General features: G+C 55.8%; 1 protein-coding gene across 1 annotated transcript in view; it reads right to left on the bottom strand.

The window, feature by feature from the left end:
- Positions 1 to 12,616, bottom strand: part of DNAH11 (dynein axonemal heavy chain 11) — a 152,520-nt gene that overhangs the window by 88,718 nt on the left and 51,186 nt on the right. Inside the window, exons 21-32 of the mRNA XM_078865799.1 lie at positions 12,362 to 12,520; positions 10,453 to 10,536; positions 9,993 to 10,151; positions 8,945 to 9,067; positions 7,381 to 7,503; positions 5,533 to 5,757; positions 4,822 to 4,913; positions 4,262 to 4,388; positions 3,303 to 3,461; positions 2,880 to 3,113; positions 2,267 to 2,398; positions 1,145 to 1,305 (exon numbers count right to left, since the gene is read on the bottom strand). Of these exons, the coding sequence (XP_078721925.1) occupies positions 1,145 to 1,305; positions 2,267 to 2,398; positions 2,880 to 3,113; positions 3,303 to 3,461; positions 4,262 to 4,388; positions 4,822 to 4,913; positions 5,533 to 5,757; positions 7,381 to 7,503; positions 8,945 to 9,067; positions 9,993 to 10,151; positions 10,453 to 10,536; positions 12,362 to 12,520 (1,778 nt within the window). The remainder of the gene's footprint in view (positions 1 to 1,144; positions 1,306 to 2,266; positions 2,399 to 2,879; positions 3,114 to 3,302; positions 3,462 to 4,261; positions 4,389 to 4,821; positions 4,914 to 5,532; positions 5,758 to 7,380; positions 7,504 to 8,944; positions 9,068 to 9,992; positions 10,152 to 10,452; positions 10,537 to 12,361; positions 12,521 to 12,616) is intronic.

The raw sequence follows: 12,616 nt of genomic DNA, 5'->3' as shown, positions 1-12,616 counted from the left end.
AGTTGAAAACAAAGCAAAAATGTGTTTACAACTTCATTTATTCGACCAGGTAAGGCCCATCGAGCTATGCAGCTCTTTTTCAGAAGTGACCTGGCCACAAATGATAGTCCAGTGAGAGGTGGCTTATTGTGTGGACATTTACCGCGGCCAAATACTCTCAACGCGTGTTTCTAAATGCGGGGGGGGAAATCCGGAGGACCCGGAGGGGAATCCAAGCGACCACGGGGAGGGAGATGCGCAAACTCCAAATGTGCGGGCGTCTCAGTCGGTCTTAGATCTCCTGTATACCAGGCGAGGTAGTTGCCATCTTGCCACCACGGCGCCCCAATCCAAGTTGGTGAATTGCCATCGTTCGCAATGCCACAAGCCGATTGTAATGCAACATAACGAGGCGACCGCCAGAGATCCCCTACGCAAACAATGCACGCAGTGGTGGAGCGTGCAGATTGGCGAAGATGGCAGTAGGGCAAGTGGCTCAAACCCATCTGTGCGGTGCTTGGGGTGTTATCTCCGCGTGCACGCTGCGAGTATTTTTATGGATCGCTGCATCTCGCGCGAAGCCAAACACTCGCCCGTTGAATTGACCAAACGTCCGAACGCAGGACCCTCCTGAGAGAGAAGTCTTGAGGCTCAGCGAGGCTTCTTCCCTTCATTAAAATGAAATCAACACACTCATCAACAAGTGTGCAGTATATTTAGAGTTTGCGTGTTCTCCCCGTGGTCGCGTGGATTTTTCTCCGGGTCCCCCGGTTTTTCTCTCCACATTTAGAATCAGCGTCACACATTCAGAGTATATGGCTGCTGCTATAAATTGCCATGCGGTCGGCCACTTCGTTGACCTATCATTTGTGATGGCCAGGTCGCTTCTGAAAAGAGCTACATAGCTCGGTGGGCCTTTACCTGCTAAAATAACAAAAATAGTTTTTTTAATAGTTTTCATGGCTCTCATCAAAACTCTTGTCTCGTCGGGGCCACGCGCGGCGTCGTAGATGAGCGCGTCTGTCTGTCGAACGCGCTTGTGCACCGCCACCGCAGCCAGTGCGGCAGCCAAACAGCCAAACAGCGGCGGCGACGGCAGCGGCTGCGGGGGGCATCGCCGTGCGATCGTTTCAACCGGCTTCCAAACGGTGACGCGGAGCCGCACCGGTCGGTGAGCGGCGTGATGACGAGCCGCGGCGTGTTGCCCAGGTACTCGTACGAGTAGAGGAACTGCGCGTCGCAGATGTTGGCGAAGCAGTGTCCCGCCGCGTCGTCCCAGCGGTGCCGCAGCTGGGAGAGCCAGGGGAACGCCTGCGCACTCGTCACCTGCAGCAGCAGCAGCAGCAGCAGTGGCGGCGGCGCACGGTTGGGGCGGGGGCGGGGGGGGTCGGAGTTGTCAAGCCGGCACCGCGTGCAAACGCTCGTTCATCGGCCTTCTTCACCTGAGGACGGCTGCTTGCGTTGTGGCCGAAACGTCGTGAGAATTATTTTATTATGCTTTATTTTTATTATTTTATTACTTCCCTTCTACGTGACTTTACCGAAAGAACCAAGAAGACGGCTTGTAACAGTTTAATATATAAAGGATGGCAGAGCTCGGGTAAATCTTCGCGCAGAGTTGCCGCGTGGCTACCGCCTTCCCGCTCGGTTGTAGTTCATCGTCGTCCGAGTCGTTCCCCTCTCTCCCTCTTCTACGAGAGCGGGGAGCGAACGCTGTGCGGCGGTGTTTTAGGAATTGAAATTATTTCCTTATTATTATTATTATAATATCGCGGCTCTGGATCCTAGATATGAGTTTGGATGAGTCCCATTCGCGAGAGTGTGCTCATGAGCGAGTGGGCGTGTTAATGAGCGAGCGTGTGAGCAAGCGAGTGAGCGAGTGAGATGGAAATTCAGGTGAGCCTACTCTAACATGCAAGTGACCTGCATCACCAAAACGACGAAAGAGCAAAACAAACAATGCAAAAAGTACGTCAAGAAAGTCAACAAAAATCGGCAGAAAAACCCTCAAAAACCAACTGCAATGGCTTGAAGAATCGCAACCACATCGCTGTCAACCCCTTATCAGTGCCCTACCTTATTACAGACCAATTCAGGATCTTATTGGCCACCCCGTGACCTTATAAATCTCAACGTTTCATCCTACAAAGTCCCATCACAAGGAAGAAACACAAATAGACAATAATTGTTTTGAAACGGCTGTACGCCATGTGGACCTGAAAACTCGACTTCCCTGTACAATAATAGAGGGTTAAACCATACAATCGGCCGCCCGCCGGAGGGGCACCTTCTGCGCGACGAGCTTGGCCACGACGTCACGGGCGTGCACGTCGATGGTGCAGATCGTCATGATCTTCTGCCGGTCGCTGGCGCTCAGATCCCCCAGCAGCATCGTGATGAGGGCATTCAGCTGCGCAACCTGGACACGCGAGCGTGCACGCACACGCGGACCGCTCACGCACGCAGCAGGTACCCCCACAAGGTGCTGAAATATGCTGAAATGGGGCCACTCAAATCGCCCACTCACCCACTCATCCACCCACCCATTCAACCACCCACCCACTCACCCACTCACCCAGCCACCCGCTCATCCACCCACCCACCCACTCATCCACCCACCCACCCACTCATCCACCCACCCACCCACTCACCCACCCACTCACCACACTCACTCACCCACTCTCTCTGCGCAAGACAGGGGGAGAGCACACAAACCCCACGCAGAAAGTCAGGAATTGAACCCTGGGGGGGAGGGGGGTGGGGGGAGGAGACCCATGTCGCCACGAGCGGTAACCGCCCGCGCTACCGCCACCCTGCCGCCCCAACCGTCAAGTCGTTCCGTCTCCCGGCGTGAACCGAGGGCGGCCCCGGTCCGGCACGGCCACCGCGGCCCGCCGCACCTGCTTCTTGCCGTAGTCCTTGAGCGCCGTCTCGAAGCCCTCCTCCAGGCGGTCGAAGGCGATGCCCACGTCGGTCGCCCACCAGACCTGCGAGGCGGCGAGCGCCGGCTGCGCGGGGAAGTCGAAGAGCCACTGCTCGCGCGCCTTGTCCTCGTGCGCCGCCACCGCCTCCGCGATCTCGCGCCGGATTGTCTCGCGCATCGCGCCCTCCAGGCGGCCGAGCCACGTCTCCACCTGCCCGCCCGCCCGCCCCGCACGCGCACACACGCGCACTTTCGGTGAAGTTTGAATTAAAAAAAAACGTGTTTATTGGTGCACGCCGGCCCGCGAACATCACGTTGGTGGTTGACAATTGTTCCGCGGGGGAACCGACGGCGCCAGGCCAAGCGTCAGCGGCTCGCCAGCGCCGGCGCGGCACCGCACCTGTCCGATGCAGTGGCAGGGGCCGTCGAAGGCCACGTACTCCCCCTCGCCGCTGAACATCCCGAGCGCCGTGCGCCCGTCGCGGCCCTGCTCCGGGTCGGCCTCCTCCAGGCGCAGGTCGGCCATGCTGTCGAACAGCTTGGGCAGGTGGCGCGTCACCTGCGCGGGGGACACGCACGGCGTCGTGGTCGGCGTCGATGGTGTAGGCGTCATAATCACAACTTTAGAGTGGAGCGCCGGGGTGGAGGGGGCGGGCGGCCACATCTCCACACTGCTTTTTGTGATTGTCACGGTTGGCTATGTACGGTGCGAAAGAAGTTCAACATACACAACAATATACGCATTATTGAAATAGTGTTGTTGTTTACTCACAGCTACCGGTGCGTGCGTGTGTGCGTGTGTGTGCGCGTGTGTGTGTGCGTGTGTGTGTGTACGTGCGTGCATGTGTGCGTGTGCCGACCGCTGCCAGCTGTGGTTGGGGGGAACGGAGCGATGGAGATCGTGTTGACGAAGTTGTAATTGATTTATGTACGGAGATCACGTCGTCGTTGTTGTTGTTGTTTACTCACAGCTACCGGTGCGTGCGTGTGTGTGCGTGTGTGCGTGTGTGCGTGTGTGCGTGTGTGCGTGCGTGCGTGTGTGTGCGTGCGTGCGTGTGTGTGCGTGTGCCGAGTGGTTGTGTAGCGGTTAGCGCGCTGCGCTATGAACCCGGCGACCCGGGTTCGATTCCCGCTCATGGCCAACACCAGTGACGATTATCTGAACCGGTCCTGGGCCTCCCCTAGGTCGACTGGGTGTGTAAACATCACCACTAGGGAGACAAAGGCGGTCGGGCGTGGTGCTGGCCACCCACCCCCTCGTGTACCATTGCGGCCTTCATAGGTGCTCGCTAACAGCACTTGCCCCTACAGTCTGCTAATGCTACATGGGGGGATATTTATATTTGTGCCGACCGCTACCAGCTGTGGCTGCGTGCCCTTGGAGAGGATGTCCAGGAGGTCTGCGGCGGAGACGAAGTAGAAGCGGGGGAAGGCGAGGCGCTTCGTCTCCAGGTACTCTGCCAGGGCCTTCTCGCACAGCGCCAGCCTGGAGGGGCCGCGGGGAACCCAGCACGTGACCGCGGCGGTCACTTACACGGTGGCCGTCACCATCAACATCACGATCACAATCATGATCGCCATCATCGCCATCATCGCCACAACCATCACCATCATCGCCATCGCCATCATCACCACGATCGCCATCAAACTCCACGGGGAGAGAAACACGCAAACTCCAAATATGCAACACGTGTCAGGGTCGGGATCGAACCCACCGACCTCCTGCAGACCAGGCGAGGCAGACAACATCTCCCAGCCACTGTGGCTTGCCGTGGCAGCGGGTGAACCCAAGATGCCGACGGCGACGATGGGCGACGACGTCGCGTCGCGGCCAGCGTGCCGCGGGAGCGAGCGAGTGAGCGAGTCAGCGAGCGAGCTAGCGAGCAAGCGAGTGAGCGAGTCAGCGAGTGAGCGCTCACCTCTGCTGCAGCATCTCCAGTTTCCCGAGCAGCCCCTCCCGGTTCGTGGCCGCGATCACGTTCCTCGTCCTCTCTGACTCGGTCATCAGCTCCTGCCGTGTGGCGACGACGACGAGACGACGGGGGGGGAGGGAAGTGTTGATTCATTATTCGTCATCATCCTCATCCTCATCATCTATCTACCCACTGCTGGATGAAGGCCTCCCCCCCCCCCCCATCGCTCACAACCCTGCGATGCAATATTCTGATCGCACGACACAAGCCAACGTCAAACGAACCGCGGTACGTGCCTCGACCGCGAGAGCTCTGGCTGAAGGGTGGTGGGGGTTATGTTTGTGTGTTCAACTTCTTTCGCACCATCGTACGAAGCCAACCATGCTAATTGGAGGTGCGGGGGAAGGAAAACAATCGAAACACAAAACGCAGTTCAAACGAAGCGCGTTTTTTAAAAATCTAGATGATTTAAAATAGCATTGCTCCAATGGCTTCCTTATATCAGAAGGTTCCAGACAGCCGCAGAGCGTTCCAGATGGCCGCAGAAGGCCATCTGAAAGCTCACGATGCAAGTGACCGTCCAGCCAAAAATCGCCACTGAGAGGATGGTTTACTCACCTGGGTTTATTACCCCCCCATCACCACCACTCACAAAGGTGGGTGGGCGGGGTGGGTGGGGGGGGGGCGAGGGGGGGGGTGCAACTTCCCAGAGCCCACCTTGAAGTCGGCGTCGATGCCCTCGAAGCGCTTGCTGTCGGCGGGCAGCTGAGCCCGAATGTCGGCCGAGCCAATGAAGATGCTCTCCAGGTGCGCCCAGGTGCGCTGCGCCTCCAGCCAAACGGACACGACCGCGTCGGCCGCCGTCAGCCGCCGCTGCCACGTGGACACCTCCTCCAGGAAGAACTCCACGTGCTTGCTCGCCAGGATGGCTTGCAGGGCCACCTGCGGGTGGAGCGCGGGAGACGAGCCGTCGAGCAGCTGTGGTGGTCGCGCTGCTGACGGGCGCGCGGCGGCTCGAATACGGCTGGGAGGAGACATGGCAACTGGGAGGAGACACGGCTCCGGCGGTCGGCAATCTGCAGCTCAGGAGCTGCGTGCGGCTCTTTATGAACTGTTTCGTGACGCAATGTAACGCGCGTGTGCGTGTGTGTGTGTGTTAATTCACGTGCATTGCGGCTCTTGAAATATTGAGTTTTGTACCAAATTCTTCTTGTTGATTTCGTTGCTGACCCCTGACCTTAGCCCAGAGCGGTTGGCCAGAGAATAAATTCCGTTTGGTGAGGGGTACTTTTTTTTTCAGAAGCAACATGCCCACAAATGATAGCTCAACGAAGTGGCTCATTGCGTGAAAATGTATAGCAGCCAAATAATCCAAGCACGCGCCAGTTCTAAATGTGGAGGGAAAAACCGGAGGATACGGAGAAAAATCCACGCGGCTACGGGGAGAGACACGCAAACTCCAAATGTGCAGGCATCGTCAGGCATCGAGATCGAACCCACGACCTCCTGCATACCAGGCGAGAGAGGTAACATCTCGCCACCGTGGTGCCTCTTAATTAGAAGCCAGTCAGTCGGGTTGATTGACGATCCAGCACTCACCGATTCACTCACTCACAAATTCGCTCGCTCACTCACCTATCGACTCACTCACCAATCGACTCATTCACCAAATGACTCACTCACCAATTCGCTCACTCAGCAATCGACTCACTCACCAATTCGCTCACTCACCGGCGGTCAGATGCCCCCCTCCTAATCACTCTTTCATTCCTACTACGACAATCAGTACTGTTCCCCCGTGAACTTCACTCAATGATTCCTTCACCTGTGTCGGTCAGGACTTGGTCTACCCGACTGTCACCTACTCACCCATTCACTCACTCTCCATCTCACTCACTCACTCACCCATTCACACACTCACTCACCCACCTACTCTACACCCACAGTCACGAACTCAAGCTCCCGCTCACTCACCCACCCACTTCACCCGCTCACTCACTCACTCACGGCACCGCTCCACTTTCGAATTCCCTCTCCCCATCATCGTCATCGTCTCTTTTCCTCGGCTCGTTTCGCCCTTGCTCGATTCAACGAACTCGTGTCGCGCTCTTATCTAAAGCAACTCTCATTGTGCTGCTTGTTGCTGACCTCTGGACGTTTTGGGCCATTTGGGTCTGTGCTCAGGAACTGTGTTTAAAAAGAGCAAAACAAAGGCACGCACACAGACACGTGTCCACCGCTACACTGGCACAGATCCACCATGCACACACGCATGTCCACCACGCACACACGCGCGTGTCCACCGTACACAGATGCATGTCCACCGCACGCACGCGCGTGTCCACCGTGCACACACGCGTGTCCTCCGTGCATTTCACCAAACAAGTGTCCACCACACGCGTCCACAATTGCCCACACGTCACCACCCACCGCCTGTGATCACTCCGCCAGATAGGTCCACCACGCACGTGCGTCCACCACGATTGTCCACCGCACACACACATATCCAACAATCATCAACGGTAGTTCCAGTTTTTGGTTTTGTTTAAATGACAATCGCCGAACCTGGTTCTCCTCCAGGGTCTCGATGAGCTCCTCGTCGGACTTGAGGAGCGGTGTCCCCGTGCGGTGGTGCTGCTCGTACGAGAACTCCATGGCCGTCCACGTTTGCCGGATCTCGGCGAGGACCTGAGCTCGCACGACGATGACGACGACGATGGCGGAGCGACAAGGGGGCATCGAACAAAAAAAACTCGGAAGGGGACGCGACAGAACTACTTCTGAAATTGACGCAGAGATAAACAAAACTCAAAACTGTCACGGAGAACCATTTGAGATTGAAAAGCTTGGAAGAGGGCAAATTAAGGGTGAAGCTTCGCTGGTGGAATGTTGACCTCTTGGTTCGGAAAAGTCACGATTTTCACCACCTCCATCTCGATTTATTACAACAACAAAAAAACCTCAACACATTCATCAACAACACCGCATGTGGGCTTAAGAGGAAAATTATATAACAGGTGACGTCAGAGCGATGCGCAAACCCGGCTCAACACTGTTGGATGCCGGTGACGGACGTGCTCCAGCCAGCAAAACTTTTTTTAACAACAAAGTTTCATCGTGCAAATGCCTGCTCACCCCACTGCTCGTGCCATGGGCCTCGAATAAAGGAAGCTCCAGAGAGCCTTTCTGAGAGTATATTTTGGCCTACTCTTCCACGCTGGCAAACACCGTGGAAGGGGCACACGCGACCCTGCCAATTTGAGTGTGGCGGACAAATTTACGCGACTGGGTGGACAAAAGCGCGCGGGGTGATTCCGGGAGACGGAACTGGTGGGGGCTGGATTGTCATTACCGCACAGCACCACCCCCGATTTGCCGTGCGTTACTCGTGTATGCGTTTTGCTCTCGTAAAAATGAATCCACTCTCACGAGTACAACACGACGCAACTACCATGGGCCTAGGAAATCCACTTTAAAACATCAATGGCGCGACGCCTCATTTACGAGCCCGCGCGTTTCACCCCGTCAAGTCCAACGGAAGTCTATTTTAACAATTTACTAACTATTTTAAAGGTACCAAGTAAGGCCCACTGAGCTATATAGTTCATTTCTAGAAGCGACCTGGCCCACAAATGATAGCTCAACGAAGTGGCTTATCATCACGTGGGAATGTATAGCAGCCCAAATACTCTGAACGAGTGACGCTGATCCTGAATGCGGTAGGGACCCGGAGAAAAATCCACGCGACCACGGAGAGACGGACCACACACGCAAACTCCAAATATACAGCATTAGGCGTCAGGGTCGGGATAGAACCCACGATCTCCTGTATACCAGGCGAGGTAGTTAACATCTCACCACGGGGAGAGAGAGAAACGCAAACTCCAAATATACAGCATCAGGCGTCAGGGTCGGGATAGAACCCACGATCTCCTGTATATCAGGCGAGGTAGTTAACATCTCACCACGGGGAGAGAAAGAAACGCAAACTCCAAATATACAGCATCAGGCGTCAGGGTCGGGATAGAACCCACGACTTCCTGCACACCAGGCGAGGTAGCTAAGTCCCCCCCACCCCCCCGCCCCCCCTACCCCATCGCTCCATCCCTACCCCACCGCCACCCCTCACCTTCTCGATGGACATCTCCTTGACGGCTCTGTCCACGACGTTCTTCACCTCCTCCTCCACGCGGTGCAGCTGCAGCGCGAGCAGCTCGGCCAGCGTCGTGTCGTCGCACATCTCCAACGTCACCTGGCGGCAGGGGAGCAACCGTGAGTGGCGCCGCTGCCGCTGCCGACGTCACTTGAACCAACGTCGCCGGGACGTTGGGGGGCGGAGGGGGCGGGTTCCTCTCTCGTTTGCGAGAGATTATCGGCTGAGAGTCAAGCCGATCATGATGATGATGGTGATGATGATAACAGATGAGAACCAGAAACCAGCATTTGCTGCTCGTGTGTTCGAACCGAAACCGAAAGCCGAACACAAATAAGATTTGTTCTTCCGGAAGCAAAACCTCCCAAGCGAATGATTTGGTAATTGTCGGTTTCAGTAAAACAAAAATAAATATTTGTTATTGAATCGGTGCTTTGTATCTGGGCTAGTGTCATAACTGCTTCAAAACCGCCACTTTTTTCTAATTTTCTTGCTGTGGTTTTCACACCTGATGATAATTGCTTGTGTTGCAATCGAAACGTCGTGAGAATTTAATTGTTTTATTTTTATTATTTTATTATTTACCTTCTACGTGACTTTACCGAAAGAACCAAGAATATGCTTAAATCGGTTTTGGGTTAACCTATCATCTTGGATTGGTTTGATCATAACTTTCTTCAGCTAAATGTGAACAAACGCAGAAGTACGAACGCAGGGTGTGTGTGTGCGTGCGTGTATTTATGCAGTGGCGTGGCGGTTAACGCCCTGCGCTACAAACCCGGCGACCCAAGCTCCATTCCCGCTCACGGCCACCAACACCAGTGTCGGTTATCTGAACCGGTCCTGGGCCTCCCCCAGGTCGACTCAGCCTCAAATGAGGACCTGCCGCGGCGTTTAAAAACATTGTCGCTGGGGAGACAAATGCTGCCGGGCGTGACGCTGCCCACGCCACCCCATCGCTCGCTCAGAGCACTTTCCCCCGAAGGCCTGCGCAGGCCACACGGGGGACCTCTATCTGTGTCACCTGCAAGGCGCCCATGAGCTGCAGCCAGTGGCGGTCGCGGATCGCCGGGTTCTGCAGCTCGGTGACCGCTCGCAGCGAGGTCAGCGTGTTCCGCACCAGCGCATCGAGACCGGCGTAGACGTCCCATGCACGCACCTCCTTGTCCAGGGTGCGCACCTCCTGCCCGGTCACCGGGAAGGACAATATATATTTCATTTATATTCGTATGTAGACAAGGAAGAAACATCATTACACCTGGATTTGGATGCTGCTTTGCAAAACGAATCCGATGATAATAAAAGCAAAAGAGAATTCAAAAACCGATACGGAACAATTCGTCGCAACGAAAAGAAATCAAGACGAAATAAATGGGCGATTGAACGGACACACGCCTGGCAAGTTCCGCCGCCAACGTCGCATTTCGCGCCGGCGCTCCCTCACCAGCGAAACCAGGCACCCCGGGGGGTGGCCGCTCGCTCACCTTGGCGAAGCGTCGGAGCTCCGAGTCCATGTGGTCGACGTTGATCTGCCGCCACTGGGTCCCGGTCCAGTCATCTATGCTCGTCTGAGGGCACAAACGGTGCAAAGTGACCGCGCGAAGCAGGCCCGGGCTCTACTTTCTGGGCACATCAGCGTGATGTGTGCGTGCTTGTTGAACTTCTTTCGCACCATACATAGGCAACCGTGCAGCGGTGTAGCGGTTAGCTCAGCACGCTGCAAACCCGACGACCCGAGTTCCATTCTGTGTTCACGGCCAACACCGGTGACGATAATCTGAACCGGGCAAGAGCCTCCCCTAGGTCGACTCAGCCTCAAATTAGAACCTGGCATGGTGTGTAAAAATCGCCGCTGGGGAGACAAAGGTGGGCCGGGCGTGGTGTAATGTTGGCCACCCACCCCCTCATGTGCCATTCCGGCCTTCACAGGTGCTACTCGCTAACAGCCCCCGCCCCAACAGTCTGTTAAGGCTATACGGGGGGATCTCTGTATGTTCAACTTGTTTCGCATCGTACTTAGGCAACCGTGCTAATTATAAATTAACGAATTAATTCCCACGCTGTTATTACATTGCCACGATGTCCGAATTCACTTTGGCAATCATCTCTCCGAGGTCATTAAAATGAGCACCACTTTGTGGGAAGTCAGCATCGGTTGCCCAATGGAAATACAGTACTCGCGCATGCCGTAGGAATGTGGAATTTCCACGACAGGCTCATTGCTAGTAATGAGAGATGAGTACCAGCCCCACTGGGTGGGGGGGGGGGGGCGGGGAGAAAACTGAATTTCGTGCAGATTTCATGGTCCTTGCCATAGGAATGTGGAAGATTCACCGTTGGCGAAAGAGCCCCAACAGAGGTCTCGGTGACCTCTGCTCCGTCGTCACGTGAGTGAGAAAACACAGCGCTGTATATCCTAAGGTGTGACTGGTCCCTGCCATCGGAGTGTAGAATTTCTGCCACGGGCTCAAGACCACCAATAATGTACGGCAGGTGGCTAACATAAATAAGCAGTCAATATGCCTCCTTCCACCATTTGTTTCTCTATAAAGTGTAAGTGGACGCTGCCCTGCGACCTTAGAGTGGGCAAACAGGCGCGACCGATCCCCGCCATGCAAATGTGGAATCTCCACCACTGCATCATCGAGACCGCCCAAGTACCATAGGTGAGTGGCGCCCAATAACGCGATGAAATTGTCGGCACTTGGCCGCGAGCGACATGAGGTGGCGAGATGTTAACTCCCTCGCCCGATATACAGGAGGTCGTGGGTTCGATTCCGACCCTGCCGCCTGCTGCTGTATATTTGGAGTTTGCGTCTCTCTCTCATCATGATTACGGTGGCTATGAGATGTTAACTCCCTTGCCTGGTATACAGGAGGTCGTGGGTTCGAGCCCAACCCCGAGTCCTGCTGCTGTATATTTGGAGTTTGCGTGTCTCTCTCTCTCTGCCCATGGCCGCGTGGATTTTTCTCCGAGTCCTCTGGTTTATTTTTTCCCCTCCACACTTATAATCAACGTCACGTGCTTCGAGTCTTCTCCTTCCGTGTTGCCGATGTAGACGCAGAACAACAGCTGCCATTTCACCTTTTAGAGCATTCGACCGCCACAAATTTCCACAAGACGAGAGGCCAACTTCGTCGAGCTATCATTTGTGGCAGCTCAGTGGTTGGGCCCGACTTGGTAAAAAATACAAAAATTAAAAAGTTTACAGGGGCTCCGGGCAGAGGTCGCAAACGGGTTTTGATTCCTTACCCGTACCCGGCCGCACCAGGGTCGCAAACGGGTACCCATACCCGGCTGGGTACGGGTAGCCGGGTATCGGGTAGGGTACGGGTATCGGGTACCCGGTTGCGACCTCTGGCTCCGGGAGGATTGTCGGCGCCGCCACTCACCCTGACGAGGCTTGCGAGGTCCCACACGGACTTGAGCTGCGAGGCCTCACGCCGGCACAGCCGGAGGGCCTTGAAGTCAGGCACGCCGACCTCGAAGAGTGCCGCCGACTCCTGCAGGAAGGCCATCTCCCTCTCCAGAGCCAGGATCTCGCGGTTCACCTGGGGGTGGAGATGGGTTTGGCGGGGGGAGGGGGGAGTGGTGGTGCAGCGGTTAGCGAGCTGCGTTATGAGCCGGACGACCTGAGTTCGATTCCC

Source organism: Lampetra fluviatilis, chromosome 21 (assembly GCF_964198595.1).
Source record: "Lampetra fluviatilis chromosome 21, kcLamFluv1.1, whole genome shotgun sequence".
Lineage (NCBI taxonomy): Eukaryota > Metazoa > Chordata > Hyperoartia > Petromyzontiformes > Petromyzontidae > Lampetra > Lampetra fluviatilis.
The sequence above is the reverse complement of the archived record's forward strand: the minus strand, read 5'-3'. Positions and strand labels throughout refer to the sequence as shown.